This window comes from Nicotiana sylvestris, chromosome 9 (genome assembly GCF_000393655.2).
Source record: "Nicotiana sylvestris chromosome 9, ASM39365v2, whole genome shotgun sequence".
NCBI lineage: Eukaryota > Viridiplantae > Streptophyta > Magnoliopsida > Solanales > Solanaceae > Nicotiana > Nicotiana sylvestris.
The window spans coordinates 26,227,523-26,245,679 of NC_091065.1; the positions used below are offsets into that span (position 1 = coordinate 26,227,523).

The following is an 18,157-nucleotide window of genomic DNA, read 5'->3' on the forward strand; positions in this document are numbered from 1 at the left end:
ATTGTCTAATAGTTGATATCGTCACATTGATTAACCATATTAGCATCATTAATAGAAATACTTGTGTCTCTTAGCATGTAACCTCCTGAAATACTTTGCTCATCGCCTAGATGGATTCCTGAATAATTCCAGCTCAATTTTGAACTCCGTAGCTCCTTACTATATTAGATCCATTTGGTATTGAAGTGAAGGTTCAAACATGTCAAAGAGGAAGTATCCCCGTGTGATCCCATATATTCGATAGGTAATTTTATCGTTAGTTTATGATAGCACATCTTAGAGTAATTGTGAAAGGTGATCAAAGGTTTACCATGGGCGTTCGTGTAGAGATTTAGAGTTTAGGAAGGGAAAGGGTTATTCTCAATATTTTACCCTAAATATGTTATGTGAATTGATAATGAAGGTTGCATAAGTGTACTTCACATTAGGCCATGCTATGAGTATGATGTTTACCATCGTTGTTCTACATGTATTATGTGTTTTCATATGTCTATGTCTAAGAAGGTAGTTGGAGACCTTTTGTGTATCATCCCGGTGGAAACTATTGAACGTGAAGTTATTGGATTGTTAGCTTATGCGAGGTATCTAGTTGTCATCCTTTTTAGATAAGTTTGAAGGTTGGGATTGTTTTTGCGAATGGGTTGTGGTAAAGCCTGTAAGTCGAGGAGGCCACCTTGAAGGCCAAAAGTGTCGTGGAAAGGTTCGCTTGATTGTGTAACAATTAGTTTTTATTTGAAAGGTACCTTATAGGTGTTATGATTTAAAATGTACAGTCCATGTCCAGATATCATCGTGATAATGTAGTGCTTGTAATGGTGAAACTGGTATTGTCGATATATACATTGTGGTGCTTTGTATCGTTGTGGAAGTGTTATTAGGATGGTTTTGGTGGTTCTATGACAGGTGGATATGCCTAGTTACAAAGGAGACTCTGCCGAAATTTCTGAAAAATTTGGGAGCTAGTCAAAATTTAAGGACTTGAGGTAGGCTAGAAAGAGATTTATTATGTTAAGCATTTAAGTTGAACTCTACTCCTCATTCGAGGACGAATGATCCTAAGGGGGGAGAATGTAAGGCCCCGGAAAATTTTACTAAGTAACCTAGGATTTCGTGGTGCCACGTAGGTTTATTAAAATATTTTATGTTCTATTAACATGGTGGACATCAATTGGATTTGGTAAATAAGTGTACAAGTCTTGTGGTAAGTAATTTGGGGCCCAAGGAAAGGCCTAAGGCTAAGTCAAATTGGAAAACTTCATAATAGGCTAAGATTTCAAATAAGTTCGCACAAGTCCCCACTTTGAATGCGAATATCTAAATATGTGTAAGGTTTTATGTAGTGAATAACCCATCATATGAAAGGTCTTCGAGTCTAGTTTCCAATGCTTCAAATCATTTGTCATTTGGACATTCCTACACAAAGTTATGATCAAATTACTAAAGGCTGGAAAAATGCGATCCTATGTCAGATATGCTATCGCAAAAACCATTATGCGGTCCGCATACTCGATATGCGATCACAAATTTGATCGCAAACTGGACCAGTGTAGCCTAGTTTTGGGCACCGATTCTATGATGCATTTTGTAACCCACATTCATGTTTTGCGGTCCATTCTGTGATCGCAAACCCGACTTCGGAGGGTTAATCTTCCTATTTTCATGACCCGACCCCATTTTAATATATAGGCTTTGGGTTCATTTTGGGATCATGTCTTACTGATTTTAGAGAGAGATGAGAGCATTTTAGAGAGAGAAGGAGGAACCCAACATTCAATCATCCAATCTTGCATCAATCTTCAAGAATCAAAGAATCCAATCACAAGTTTTTCATCTAAGAGGTAAGATTCTATACTTAGATATTAATTTTGAGTTTGGGGTATAAGATGGGGTATTGAGGTATGATTCTTGGGTGCAATACTATTATGTATACATGCATGTGAAAATTAGGTTTGTGAAAAGATTGTTGAAGATAACTAAGTAAAGATTGGGTTGGGGAATGAAGGAAATCTTGTGAAAGAGATTTGAAATCAAGATGCTCAACTAGTATTTGATAAAATGCTCAAATGAGCTGAAACCATGAATACCTTCCTAATTTGTGTTCAATTTTGTTATGTCTCAAAGTAGATTGGGATTGCTAGAATTTCTGGAACGTTGTAGTAACTTAAGGAAAGCTTAAACAAGGTATGTATGGCTAAAACCCCGTCTTTTAGAAATTGAGCTCTATTGATGTTTGTGTAAATGTGGTAAGACTGAACTTTGGATTCTTGATTTGATTGATACATTATATGAATTGGTGTTGTGACCCTATATTTGTGAAAGATGCATCCCAATATGATCAATGCGCTATTCTTAATAACTTAAAAAGGGTGCAAGGAATATGAATTATGTATTGAAATGCTAAGACCTTAAATTGATATCGGAGCTGCATATATTATGCCAAACTATGTGAAACCCTCTATGTATTGAGATTTTTGAAATAATCAAATGAATTTGGGAAATAGAGTGTGGCCAATATACCGAGAACTTGAATTATAATTGTACCTGGAGATGCCTATGACATGAGAAAATATGAAACCGATTATGAAATGAGCCTCGACTTTGCTTTCCATAAATGACTTTAATAATAAAGTGCCCTAAAGGCTTTATACACAATTTATGCCATAAGTGGCTGTTCGAGATAATGTCTTGCCTTATGAGTACATCCAATGTGATCCGAGTTGTTACATACTTCGATGTTGAAACTGTATATTGTCATAATTGGTAAAGAATAATTCAAGAACACTTGATGAAATTTCTTGCTTATGCCTTTGATGTGTGTTTTTATTGTGGTTTGGTGTATCCCCTCCTTTTTGGAAGAATCTGTTGTGTTTAAAGTTCCATTGTTAATAAACTCGAGGTGTATGATTTCTGAAATATTGTATATGCCCATGGTTCACGATTCCTCTCATGTGTACTTGACATCTTGAATTGAATGGATTGTTGTTGAAATTGATATTGATATGAAATATGTGGAAATGATGTGAAATGTGGGAAAGAAGAGATTGAGTTATGAAATGTGGCCTAGTGCCAAGTATGATGTGATAAGTTGTGGCCCCAAGTGCCTATGAAATGATATATGTAAAATGAATTGATTAATGAGAAGGGAACAACGCCTTGGTAAGGCGGCCTAGCCGATCGGGCCGAGATCAGACTCCGCTCAAGATAGCAGTGGTATTGTTAATGAATTCCGGAAAAGAAGGAAAATGAGTTTGTGATTGAAGCATATGTCTCAAATGAGGCGACCTAGCCAATCGAGTCAAGATCGGACTCCACTCAAGATAGCGGTGGTATTGGAAACATATGATGAATAGTATGGAACGCCCCAAACTAAAAATTTATGGAAAAACGATGTGGATGTTGTATAATTCTTTTATTTGATGATGTGGTGATTGTTAAAGCTTTTGATTGACCTTTATGATTTCTTTATTCTTGTTTGATAGTCTTTCTAATGAGAAAGTGTTTATGATTTCTTTGTTCTTTTATGATAGTTCTTTCTAACTAGATGGTGTTTAGTTATACATACTAGTGCTATTCGATGGCAATAACGTCCCTTTTGCTGGGGGGGGGGCTACGTCTTTAATGGATGTTTCTATAGCAGGCAGTGTTGGTCGCAACTGGTGCCGCATCATCCTTTTAGCTAACTTGGTGAACCCCACTTCGTTTTGGGGTCCTGTTTCATCTATTCGTCATGTACTTTGTATTTGATGTATAGCCGGAGCCTTGTTACCGGCATTTCCATATTGCATTACTCTTCAATTACGTTTAGAGGCTCCGTAGACAGGTTGTGGGTAGTGTCGGGTATTGGAATTAAAGTAGAAATATTGATGTTGGCAAAGACTTATAAAACTTGTAATATTTTGATACTTTTAATTTAAGCTGCTAATGGAAATGAAATGGAAGTTGTTAATGAAATACTTACTATGTATGATTAATGGAGTCCATCTCCTATTTATTCATGAATTAGTTTGGGTATAATGAAACCTAATAGGCTTGCTCAGTCGGGTTTACTCTGTTGAGCGCCGGTCGCGCTCCTCGAATTTTGGGGCATGACATGGTGTCTCTGATTTTACCGATGGTAGATACAATGTCTGAAACGTCAATGTTGAAGTTGTATTCAGACAAGCAGGGTGCTTCCATCGATCTTGTGTGCATGTCGAATCCGACCTTGCTTACGAGTCCCCGAGGATTTTGACCTCGATCTGCCCTTCGATCATTTCGGGGTATGTTATGCCTTGGGGCATTTCTCCTATCTTCGGTGTATGGTTGGTTCCTTTCTTTGTTTGGCCTTGGTTCCTTTGCCGGAAGCCTTCTAGGATATACTGAGCCCGAGGGGGCTCCTAGTTGGTTGTCCTCGACCCTGATCTTTCATTGGTATCGGTTGTGGACATCCGACCAAGTCAAGGCGGGATATTCAACCAAATTCTGCTTCAACTGCTTCGAAGCCACTGAGCTTCATTCGTTCAAACCTTGGGTGAAGGCCTGCACTACCAGCCATCTAATACTGGTGGTAATTCCATTTGCTCCATTTGAAAGTAAGATATGAACTCCCGCAGCATCTCGTTTTCTCTTTGTTTGATTTTGAAAACATCGTATTTTCGTGTAGCCACCTTGGTGGCACCGGCATGCGCCTTTATGAAAGAATCTGCCAGCATGGCAAATGAGTCTATCGAATTCGAAGCTAGGTTGTGATACCACATCACGTCCTCTTTCGAAAGCATTTCTCCAAACATTTTTAACAGGACAGATTCGATCTCGTCGTCCCTCAGGTGGTTGCCCTTCACCGCACAAGTGTAAGGAGTGACATGCTCGTTAGGGTCCGAGGTTCCGTTGTACTTCGAAAGATTGAGCATTCTGAATTTCTTCGGGATGGGCTTTGGAGAGGCATTTTGTGTGAATGGTTTTTGCATGAACTTCTTTGAATTTACACCCTTCATGATCGGGGGTGCACCCGGAATCTGATCGATCCTTGAATTGTAGGTCTCCACCTTTTGGTCGTTGGCTTTTATCTTCTTTTTGACCGATTCGATCCTCTTTGTGAGGTCCTCAAGAATCTTTATGATGGAGGGGTCAGCTGATGACCCGTTGTTGCTAGACCTTTCTGGTACCTGTTTGAGGAGCTTCTACAAGTTCCATCAGGAACGGGGCCACAAGACCGAGGATTGTGTAGCCCTATGACAAGAAGTAGTGAACGTGCTCCACTGAGGACATTTAAAGGAGTTGATGAGCGACCGAGGGAGAGCCAATTTCTCCTGTGGACGACAACAACATCAAGTCCCCCCAAAGCCACCCTCCGCCACTCGCACCATCCAAATGATCATCGGTGGAGGCGACGAAGCAACCATCAACCATGTGAAATTCACCACCACACACAAATTGAACCGGTCGATGACCTCGAAGATAGTATCATCTTCGATAAGTCAGATACCCACAGTTTGACCTTTCCTCATTTCGATGCTCTTTTCATTAGTTTACGAATTTCAGGTACCGATGTAAAAAGAATCATGGTAGACAACGGAAAGCGGCTCATGTATTATCCACCCCAGAGTTCTCACACAAATGAGACTCAAGGATAAGATAGTACCACGCTGCATAACACTAACAGGTTTTAACAATGCATTTGAACGAACCTCCAGAGAGATAACATTACCCGCTCTGGCCGAGGATGTCATCCTAGAAACAACATTCCATGTCATGAAAGAAGACACAACCTACAATGCCATTATCGGATGACCTTGGATACATACTGTGAGGGTTATCCCGTCCAGTTTATATCAAGTCATCAAGTTCCCTACCCCATGGGGAAAATTCAGCATCCTTGGTGAACAACACACAACTGAAAAATGCTACTGTTTCGCCCAACACCATACATACACTCAACAATTAAGAGGGGAGGACTCGGGAGCATAGAAATTACTGAAGTCGGGGCCCGAGTCCGACGAACAAATAGACGTTGTCAAAGACCCCGACATTGTGGAAGCCACAGGGTCAACGGTGGAAAACCTCAATCCCGTCCAGATGGACAAAAGCGACTACAACATGAAAGACTACATCTGCCGCAAACTCACAGAACCAGGTAAATGCCATAACTTTTTAACGGACAACGCTGATCTGTTTGCTTTCTCCCATGCAGACATGCCAGGTATCTCGAAAGACATTGCAACACACAAGCTGAATGTTGATCCACACTACCTGTCGGTACGACAAATCAGAAGAAAGTTCAATGTTGTTGTAGACAATAACTTTGCATCGAGAAAATAAAATCAGGACCAAAAAATATTGCAACAATCGTAGTATTTTATTTCAAATATTTGAGTGTTACAATCTTTATGAATCTTCTGATTCTTCTTTACAATAGCAAATAAATTCAAGGGCCTTTGAGCTTGATCTTGATTTATTCTTCATTCTTGAGCTTGACCTTGATTGTTCTTTGTTCTTGAGTGATAACTAGGGATTCTAGCCTATTTTATGCTCTTTTTTGCTTAGGTTTTGGATTAAAAGTGTTTAGAAGTATTCCCGAAAGCTAACTTATTGTACTTGTTTACAGTGTTTGGTAAAAAAGAAACAAGGAAGTCATAACTATCTCAAAAAGGAGTGAAACCTGCACAAGTTCAAAAGCTGGGTCAAAAGAGCATTGACAGCAAAGAAACAACTGCGGACACAGAGGTTCCACCGCTGAGGCGGTCTTGACTTCGGTCTCAGCGGTGGCAAGGTTCAGAGAGCTGTAATTTTGGGCTTAACAAGTACCGCTGCCCGCAGTGAAATTGCACTGCAGTGGTAGCCTTAGCGCAACCGCGGTGATATTACCGCCCTCAGCAGAAGCCAGGTTCAGAGAACCAATAATGGAGCTAAACGATGAAGACCACGGTCCGCACTTGATTTTGCGCGGCCGCGGCAGCCTTAGTGCTGCTGCGGTCCATTTTTTGCTGTCAGCGGAACCTCCATTGGGGCAATTTTTTCTGAAAAATTTAGCTGTGTATAAATAGTTCTATTTCAGATTTTTAGGTCATCTGTTGTTTAGCTGAGCACGTGAACCACCTCTTTTTACTTTTTTGAGTAATATTAGAATATCTTTAGCAATTAAACTTAGATTTTAATCTTGTAATTACTTTTTATGGCTTATATTTCATCTCAATCTTCAATTTTTTCTTTGATTATGAGTAGCTAAACCCATTAGCTAGGGTTGTGGCTCAACCTTAGTGTGAGTATTTAATGGGTCTTCAATTTTAGGGCTTAAATGTTTATGGGTGAATGATATTTGGCATGATTTATGCTTTAAATATTGAATTGGTGGTTGCAAACACTGATTTGTGCCTTTTTACTCTTCTTGAGAAAGAGAGACTAAGTCTAGGAAATTCAAGCCAACAAGAAATTGGGGTGCATTCAAGAGATTGATAGCCCCAATTAAAGGGTTAAACCTAGAGATAGTAATACCCGACTTGAGCCATATTTGCTTGCATTGTTTGACACCCAATTGGGCTTGAGAAAGTCAATTAGAGCAAATTCACTCAAACTACCGAGAGGTATAGAGTGAGTAGTTACATGCAATGGCAATATCATGATCCCAGTTATAACAAGTTTGCCCTAAGTTTTAGATTCCGTTAGATAACCACCTAGGTGCAAGTCACTTCCCTAGTGCCTTTAGACCAATTAAGAAAACCATACTAACACATCATACTTAGCTTATTTTCCTGCATCATTAGTGTTAAAAGTAGAATAGTAAACAAATAAAGAATGATTGGAAGTGCAATTAAGAACATTGCACATTGCTAGATGTTTACCTTGAAAATGGTAATTACAATTAGATTTGATTTTATGGTTCTAAAAATACGTGATTTATTTTTATACTAGTTGTTTAGGCAGTAGATGCTAAGTGTAAGACTAAAAAATAAGATAAGAGTTTGAAGGCAACGTGTTAAGCAAACCGAGTGGCTGAGAATCGGGGCCTTGAGCTGGCCTACATGGGGCCTCAAGGTCGAGCTGAGTGCTAGGCTGTGAACGGCTGATGAAGGACTAACAATTCTAGGATCTTTGATCTGATCTCTTTATGATCAATAACAACAACAACAACAATCCAGTAAAATCCCATAAGTGGGGTCAGGGGAGGGTAGTATGTACGTAAACCTTACCCCTACCCCAAAGGAGTAGAGAGGCTGTTTTCGGAAAACCCTCGACTCAAGACTCTTTATGATCAATAATGAGTAATAAATGAAGAAAAATTAATGGAACACAATAAATGTAAGCATTAAATGCAAGTAATAGAATCAAGGGAGAATGTGTTTAAGTTAGAGAGCAGAGAATGTTCTTGTATTGAATATTGTGTGTCTCTACAAAATGACAAGGGTCCCTTTTATATATGAGGGGGAATCCCGACATAGTACAAACGCATTTATTACAAGGATTTGAGGCTGGTACAGCCATTTAATGCCATGGTACGGGATTGAACTAGTCTGATAGACTTGATCAACTGTAATCACGTGCTTTGGGAACTTCCCGTTTGTCTATCATAGCCATTGATTTGCATTGCCTCGAGGTCGATCATTGAGAACCTTGGGACCGAGCCCCAAACTGAGGCTCGAGCCCTCTGGGGCGGTCTTACGAAGTGCCATAACGATCATAAAATCAGACTCTCTGATTTTTACGGTATACACTAGATTAGATAGGAATCTAATTACAAACATATCTTAGCTCTGTGAATTCGATCCCGACCTTTCGGGTAAAAGCTGCATCGACCGCTCTTGCCACTCTATAGTGGTATAGGGTTTGAACCGATCACTTTTTGGCGATGTTGCTGGGGAGCTAAACAGTTTTGGCTATCTATCTGACTAGTTTTGTGTCTTGTTTTTAGTTCCTTCTGTGTTACTAACTTGTGTGTGTCATCAATTCAGGTATAAAATGGTAAACAATGATCCTCTTGGAAATGTTCTATCGGGGGAGGAGGTAGATGATAATGGTGAGGATAAGGTGCCTCTAGTACTTCAAGGTCAAAGACGAGGCCGCCAAGCCAATAAAAATGTTCCAAACCCTCCACCGCCTCCTCCAAGAGCCGCTCCTCGGGTGCTTCCAAATGAAGGATACGCAAGTGCAATTGTCCCACCTCGGAGATGATGTTCCTATGATTTTCATTCTTTTTCTTGCCAATGACTCCTCCACCTTACCCTTAAAGTCTGGCGAAGCAAAAGAATGAAAACCAATTTAACAAAATTATTGAGATGATGAAAAGCATGTAAATCAATGTTCCTTTGGTGGAAGGTCTTGAGTAAATGTCGGGTTACGCCAAGTTCATGAAACACTTGGTGACTAAAAAGAGATCCATGGATTGTGAGACCATCAAAATGACTCATCAAGTAAGTGCAATTGTGCACTCGATGGCTCCAAAGTTTGAAGATCCCGACGCTTTCACCATTCCATGTACCATTGGGAGTGCGTATTTTGCAAAGGCATTATGTGATTTGGGAGAAAGTATTAATTTGATGCCTTACTCTGTGTTCAAAACTTTGGGTATTGGTCAACCGAGAGCTACTTCAATGAGGTTGCAAATGGCAGATAGAACAATGAACAGGCCGCTTGGTATTATTGATGATGTTTTTATCCGGGTAGACAAGTTTATTCTGCCTACTGACTTTGTGATTCTGGACTGTAAGGTCAACTATAAGGTGCAGATAATATTGGGAAGACCTTTCCTTGCAACTAGGAAGACATTGGTTTATGTGAAAGTAGGGGAGCTCACCTTCCAGGTGGGTGATGAAAAAGTGGTATTTCATGTGTGCAAATCAATGAGGCAACCAAATAGTACTGAAGTGTGCTCTTTTGTGGATCTTGTCACAGAGGTAATAGTTGATGATACTAGTGCCCTGATCAACGTGGAGGATCCTATAGAAGGTTGGGTGGAGTGTATCAATGAGGATGAATGTTGAACCTTGATATGAATGAGGATGAAGGTTGGGTGAAGTGTGTCAATGCTTTGCATGGAACGGGCTCTTACTCTTATGAGACTCGAAAGCTCTCTTTGGATTTTGAGAATAGAAAGACTCCACTAACAAAGCCCCCGACCTTGAGGAACCTCCCGTTTTGGAGTTGAAGCCTTTGACTTCACAACTCAGGTATGAATTCCTAGGCCCTAGTTCAACTTTACCTATTATTCTTTCGTCTTGTCTTACTAACGTATAGGTAGATGCAACACTGGAGGTGCTCCAAATAAGGAAGAAGGAAATTGGATGGACTCTAGCTGATATTCGGGGGATAATCCCCGCCTTTTGCATGCACAAGATTATACTTGAAGATGATGCAAAACCCTCCGTGGAACATCAACGGAAGTTGAACAAGGCTATGCAAGAGGTTATCAAAAAAGGAGGTGATCAAGTGGTTAGATGCAGGGGTTGTGTACCCTATCTCGGATAGTTCTTGGACTTCGCCGGTGCAATGTGTGCCTAAGAAGGGTGGTATGACTATGGTTACCAATGAGAAAAATGAGTTGATTCCCACCAGGACTGTCATCGGATGGAGTGTGTGCATAGACTATCGCAAGCTGAATAAAGTGACTCGCAAGGATCACTGTCCATTGCCCTTTCTTGACCAGATGCTAGATAAACTTGTTTGGCATGCCTTCTATTATTTCTTGGATGGGTACTCAGGTTACAACCAGATTTTGATTGCTCTTGAAGATCAAAAGAAAACCACCTTCACGTGTCCGTATGGTACCTTTACATTTTCTAGGATGCCATTTGGTTTGTGTAATGCACCAGCGACATTCCAGCGGTGTACGATGGCTATATTTACCGACATGGTGGAGGAATTCTTGGAAGTGTTCATGGATGATTTCAGTGTTGTGGGTGACTCCTTTGATGAGTGTTAGAAGAATCTTGACAAGGTGTTGGCCCGGTGTGAAGAGACAAATCTTGTGCTTAACTAGGAAAAAATGCCACTTTATGGTCGAGGAGGGCATTGTCCTCGGCCATAAGATCTCAAAGCACGGTGTAGAGGTGGACAAAGCAAAAATTGAAGTGATATCAAAGCTTTCTCCTCCTACTTCAATCAAGGGGGTTAGGATTTTTCTTGGGCATGCGGGGTTCTACCGAAGATTCATCAAAGACTTTTCTAAGGTAGTGAATCCTTTGTGCAAGTTATTGGAAAAGGATGCCAAGTTCATGTTAATGAGGAATGTATGAAAACTTTTGAACTTCTCAAGTACAAATTGACAACCACTCCCATTATTACCGCACCCAATTGGAGCTTACCTTTTGAGCTCATGTGTGACGCAAGTGATGTTGCGGTAGGAACGATTTTGGGTCAAAGAGTAAACAAGATGTTTCACCCGGTGTATTATGCAAGCAAAACAATGAATGATGCTCAAGTGAATTACACAGTGATGGAAAAAGAGTTGCTAGCAATTGTGTTTGCAGCGGAGAAGTTTAGGCCTTATCTCATGGGTGCCAAGGTGATAGTTCATACTGACCATGCAACACTCCGCTACTTGATGATAAAGAAGGATTCTAAGGCTCGGTTGATGAGATGGGTTCTATTTCTTCAAGAGTTTGACCTTTAGATTGTTGATCGGAAAGGGAGTGAAAACCAAGTGGCGGACGACTTGTCCCACTAGGAGGAGGAGGGAAGGCCCCATGATGGCCTCGAAATTAATGATTCATTCCCTGATGAGCAACTCCTCTCCGTATCTGTGAATAGCATGCCTTGGTTCGCAAATGTTCCCAACTTTCTTGTGACCGGTATTGTTCCGTGTGAGCTCTCTTCTAACCAAAGGAAGAAGCTTAAAAGTGATAGTTTGGACTACTAATGGGATGAGCCTTACTTTTCAAAATCTGTAATGATGGCGTGATCCGGAGATGTGTTCCGGAAGAGGAGCAAATGAGTATTTTGGATGTTTGTCATTCCTCTCCCTATGGTGGTCATCATGGTGGGGCAAGGACAACTTCAAAGGTACTTAGTTGTGGTTTTTATTGGCCTACATTGTACAAGAATGCGGGTGAGCTTGTGAAAAGATGTGACAAGTGTCAAAGAGCATGTGGAATTTGAAAGAGGGATGAAATGCCTCTCACTACTATTCTCGAGGTTGACATATTTGATGTGTGGGGCATTGACTTTATGGGATCCTTTGTGAGTTCATGTGGCAACACATACATTTTAGTGGCCATTGATTATGTTTCCAAATGGGTTAAGGTTGTGGCTTTACCCAACAACGAGACCCGGAGTGTGGTGGATTTTCTCAAGAAGAATATCTTTACTCGGTTTGGCACTCCTAGAGCAATCAACAATGATGGGGGTTCTCATTTCTGCAGTAAGGCATTTGACACTTTGCTTGCAAAGTATAGTGTCAATCACAAGGTTTCAACCCCTTACCATCCTCAGGCTAGTGGGCAAGTTGAGGTCTCCAAAAGGGAGATTAAGAGCATATTGTCGAAGACTGTCAATGCAAATAGAACCGACTGGTCAAAGAAACTGGATGATGCTTGTGTGGGCTTACAGGACTGCTTACAAGACTCCGATTGGTATGTCTCCGTATCGGTTAGTGTATGGGAAAGCTTGCCATCTCCCGGTTGAGCTAGAGCACAAGGCCATGTGGGCTTTGAGGAAGTTAAATCTTAAATGGGATGTTGTAGCAAATCTTCGGGTGGAGCAACTCAATGAGCTTGATGAGTTCCGGTTTCATGCCTATTATAGCTCGCCCTTGTATAAGGACAAGATGAAGAACTTACATGACAAGTATGCCCGCAGCGAGGAATTCAAAGTGGGTGACTTGGTTCTCTTATTCAACTCCCGGTTACGACTGTTCCCGACAAAGCTCAAGTGAAAATGGAGTGGACCTTTTGAGGTAGTGCTTGTGACTCCGTTTGGTGCTCTTAATTTGAAAAACAAAAATAGTGAAATCTTCAGAGTTAATGGGCAAAGAGTGAAGCACTATTGTTGGCCCAAAAACAGGTGAAGTTTTAAAGAATGACAAATGAACTCAGTCATGGACCAGGTCCATCTTGTGAAGCACTGTCATGATCTACCTACACATGTGAGATGCACGTGAAGGAGATAAGTCCTACTAATCAAGCAGCAATATCTCCTGATCTGATAAAAAAGCTTGCATATTGGACAAGGGGAGAAAGTCTCCTTATATGAAGAGAACACAATGGATAAAGAGAGTATTAGAGTTTGATATCCTCAAGGACTCAACTACGATAGAAGATCAGAAATTGAGTCCCAATCACTCTGATTTCTAACCTATTAAATGACAGTGATTGTTCTCTTTTACAGGCATTGCATATACACAGAAGTTAAACTGAATTGAAAGCAAAAGAGCAAGGCGATTTTGCAAGCAATTTATGTGAGATTTGAGTGTGCACTCCTGAAGCTACTTGAACGAGATAGAAGAACCAGTTCCATTATGTTTTTTCTTATTCTAGTTCAATTATAGTAGGTGATTTAAAGTTGTACCTTTCAGCTTTCATATAAGCAATTGTATTAGGTACTTTGATTGTTCAAGTTATAAGCTAACTTGAAGTTGTCGCAGAAGTTGAGGCTATGTGCTACAAGGGATTAGAGTTAATCCTTAGGTTTACAAAGAGTTTTTGTAAATGCTATTTTGGCTCAGTGATTTTAGTGGAAGTTTAGGAAAATCCTACTGAGTAGTAGGTCGTGGTTTTTTCACCTTTTGAGCCAGGTGTTTTCCACGTAGAAATCTTTGTGTTCTTTATTTTATGTATTTTTATTCCGCAAACAGTAGTACTTAGAACACCTAGAAGAACTAGGTTCTTCTAAAGCAAAAATTGGGTACCACACAAATCACCCCCCCCCTCTTGTGTGGTATTGACGTTTAGAACATCAATTGGTATCAGAGCAAGTTATCCTTGAAGAGGCTAGCACCTTAGGAAAAGATCAACATGAGTGCACCACCTGGGAACTGGGAAGGGCAATCCACTCCTAGGCCTCCACTTTTCAATGGTTAGTACAATTCTTGGTGGAAGAACAGTATGAGGGATCACATCACAGGAGAAGACTATGAACTCTAGGACATAGTCACTGATGGTCCTCTAGCAACTACTAAGAAAAATACTGAAGGAGTGGATGTGCCAAAGACAAGAGCTGACTGCACTGCTGAAGACTTGAAGAAGTGAGAGAAGAATGCCAAGGCCAAGAAATGGCTTGTGTGTGGACTAGGTCCAGATGAGTATAGTAGAATTTAAAGCTGTACCACTGCTAAGGAAATCTGGGACACTTTGCAAGTGGCTCATGAAGGAACACCTCAAGTGAAGAGGTCTAGAGGAACACTGTTGTATTCTCAATATGAATATTTCACCATGAAGGAAGGAGAAACCATCCAAGAGATATGTACAAGGTTCACTACACTGAAAAATGAACTTAAGTCTCTTGGAAGGATTATTCTTGAAGAAGACAAAGTTTAGAAGATTTTGACAAGGGTTCTGCTAGTCTCTTGGGAAAGCAAAATCACTGCTATTTAGGAATCAAAGAACATTGCTACCCTCAAGCTGGATGAACTAATTGGAAACCTTACTACCTATGAACTGAGAAGGTAAACCATGAAAATAGATCCACCAAAGAAGTAAAGAAGTATGGCTCTCAGAATTGCTGAAGGTTCAGATCTGGAGGATGATGAAATGGCTATGATCACAAGAGATTTCAAAAAGTACCTGATGAGAGGAAAGGGTTCTTCAAGAGGTACAACCTTCAACAAACCAAGGGCTCCTGAGAAACAGACCAATGAGGGTTGCCACAAGTGTAGTAAGACTGATTACATGATCAAGAATTGCCCTCAATGGGAAATTGAGTGGAAGAAGGAAAGGGCTGAACGAAGGAACATGAAGAAGGAATAGGTTCAACAAAAAAGGAACAAAGGATCAACAAAGGCTATGGTTGCTTCCTAGGGAGAAACACCAGATGAGGACTCAGAAGATGAAGCTGGAGATGAACAAACACTTATGGCCATCAGAGAATCAAATGATGAACAAGAGGTAAGTATTCTTCATCTCAAAGACAAGATTAAATTCATGTCTAAAGAAAGGTTGTCTGAGCCACTGCTAGACTTCATTGATGAGTCTCAGATAATTAACAATAAGAAGGAAGAGTTGTCTAGGGAATGTATGATCCTAAAAGCCAAGTGCAAAAATCTAGAGTCGAGGGCTAATGAGAGTGAAAGTGAAAATACTGAGTTGAAGAACAAGGTTCTTGAACTTGAAACTAGTGTCCTAGAACTTAGGTCTGAGAACTTAAAACTGAAACTAGGAACAGGAAAGAAGAAAGTTGATCACACACATCTCACCCTAGAAGAAAACTTAAGAAAAATGAAGGATGAGCTGTACAGGAAAGATGAGCAAATAAAAGTATTAAAAGAAGATCTAGGGAAGGTAAAACATGAACTAGACAGAACTTGCAAATGGAACAAGGCTTCTGATGCACTCTCCTGGTTACAAGAACATCACAGTAGCAACAAAACAGGACTTGGTTTTGGGACTCAAGCACCTAAGTGGGATCCTAAAACCAAGTACCTCACTCTTCTTGAGAACAAAATTTTCACACACTGTGGCAAGACTGGACATTACAAAAATGAATGTAATGCAAAAGAAAAGGCCAGTCAAAAGAACAACACTTTTTTTCAAGAAAAAAATAGGCTGCCTGGGTGGGCTAGAAGGAATCTAATTTATCCCTTTTCCCATAGAAAGGGACCCAAACTAGTTTGGGTTTCTAAGACTAACCCCTGATTTCTTTTTGCAGGTCCAAGTGCAGGGAAGCAGCCAAATATAGTACATGGATAGTGGCTGCTCAAAACATATGATTGGAAGCAAGAACCAGTTCCTTTCACTTGAGGACTTAAGGGGAGGCAATGTCTCCTTTGGAAATAGGAAGAAAGGTGAGATCATTGGGGTTGGAAAGGTAGTTAAGATAGACTCTCACTCTATTGAGATTGTCTACTTGATAGATGGCGTGAAATACAACCTGATCAGTGTGTCACAACTATGTGACAGAGGTAACCTTATAGCATTCAGCTCTACTAAATGCTTTGTGATTAACCTTACCACTGACAAGATTGTTTTGCAGGTAAAAAGAGTTAACAATATTTACATTGTAGATTTGTCTATTCTCTCAGAAAATGAACTAACCTGCCTAAGTGTGCTGGATAATGATCCCCTCCTATGGCACAAAGACTTGGTCATGCCAGTCTGAATCAGCTAAACAAATTGGTTTCTAAGGACTTGGTGATAGGATTACCCAACATCAAGTTCAAAGAAGACAAAGTTTGTGAGGCATGTGCAAAGGGGAAGCATGTAATATCATCTTTCAAAAGCAAGAAAATGGTAAGCACAACCAAGTCGTTGGAACTGGTCCATATGGATCTCTGTGGTCCAATGAGAACCATGAGCAGAGAAGGAAAGAAATATGTAATGGTACTTGTTGATAATTATTCTAGATTTAACTGGGTACTATTTCTAACATCTAAAGATGAAGCATTTGACATGTTCACTGCCTTTGTTAGAAAAACTCAGAAACAATTAGGAAATCAACTTGCATCAATTAGGTCTGATCATGGAACTGAATTTAAAAATGCTAAGTTTGCTGAATTTTGTGATGAAAATGGTATAGTTCATCACTTCTCTATCCATAGGACCCCTCAACAAAATGGAGTAGTTGAAAGAAAGAACAGGACTCTTGAAGACATGGCTAGGACTATGCTTCTTTCTAGTAAACTACCCCATAGCTTCTGGGCAGAGGCTGTAAACACTGCATGTTACATTATCAATAGATGCATGACTAGACCTCTTATAGAGAAGACTCCCTATGAGTTATTTAAAGGGAGAAAACAAAATATATCCCAACTTAGGGCATTCGAATACAAGTGCTTTGTGCACAATAATGGAAAAGAGGTAAGTTTGATCCCAGAAGTGATGAGGGAGTATTCTTGCGATATTCTTCACATAGCAAAGCATATAAAGTGTTCAATAAAAGAACTTTGTGTGTAGAAGAAAGTGTACATGTAGTATTTGATGAAACTAACATTCTTTTTGAGAGACAGGAACATGAAAATGACGCCATTGGATTGGTAAAGGATTTGACTGAAGCCTCAGCACAAGTCAAAGTGGCACTAAAAGAAGGAACAGGTTCTTCCATCCAGGGCAACCTGACAGGGGGAACTGATCAAAGAGGAATTGAAATCCCCTAAAAGAACCTGTTCATGACCATGTTCCTCAGCAACAGAACATGGGAGAAATATCTAGCAGAAACTAGTTGGTTGTAAAACCTCACAAGTATCAAAGTTCTTATCCTATTGAGAACATTATCACTGACCCAACATCTAGAGTCAAAACTAGATCACAATTAAAGAATCTGGATGGTTTTGATGCTTTTTATCTCTTATTGAACCTAAAAATGTTGTTGAGATTTTGCACGATGCAGATTGAGTGAACGCAATGTAAGACGAACTCAATCAGTTTAAGAGAAGTCAAGTTTGGCATCTAGTTCCAAGACCCAAGGACATGTCAGTTATTGGTACAAAATGAGTCTTCAGAAACAAACTTGATGAAGATGGAACAATTACAAGAAACAAGGCAAGACTGGTGGTCCAAGGTTACAGTCAAGAGGAATGCATAGATTATGATGAGACTTTTGCTCCATTTGTAAGACTAGAGGCAATCAGACTCCTCATAGCCTTTGGAACACACATGGAATTCACTCTTCATCAGATGGATGTCAAAAGTTCCTTCCTGAATGGCTACCTAAAAGAAGAAGTGTTTGTAAAACAACCTCCAGGGTTTGAGAGCAAAGAATGTCCTAAGCATGTGTACAAGTTAGACAAGGCTCTCTATGGACACAAGCAGGCCATAAGAGCATGGTATGAACGACTGTCCAAATTCCTACTAGAGCATGGTTACAAAAGAGGTAAAATTGACAGTACCTTATTCTTAAGGGAAAAAGCTAAGGATCTCTTTGTGGTACAAATATATGTTGGTGACATAATCTATGGGTCCACCACTGATAAGCTAAGTAAGGACTTTGCAAAATTAATGGGGAGTGAGTTTGAAATAAGTATGATGGGTGAGCTTAACTTCTTCTTAGGCTTGCAGATCAAACAAAATCCTAATGGAACCATGATACAAATGTAGAAGTA

The 18,157-nt window shown here is 40.1% G+C and overlaps 1 protein-coding gene across 1 annotated transcript; it reads left to right on the top strand.

Annotated features, from left to right (window-relative positions):
• Nucleotides 1-9,575: 9,575 nt before the first annotated feature.
• On the top strand, nucleotides 9,576-9,953 carry LOC138877362 (uncharacterized). The gene has a single exon (XM_070156967.1). The coding sequence runs from the start codon at nucleotides 9,576-9,578 to the stop codon at nucleotides 9,951-9,953; it is 378 nt and encodes a 125-aa protein (XP_070013068.1).
• Nucleotides 9,954-18,157: the final 8,204 nt, after the last annotated feature.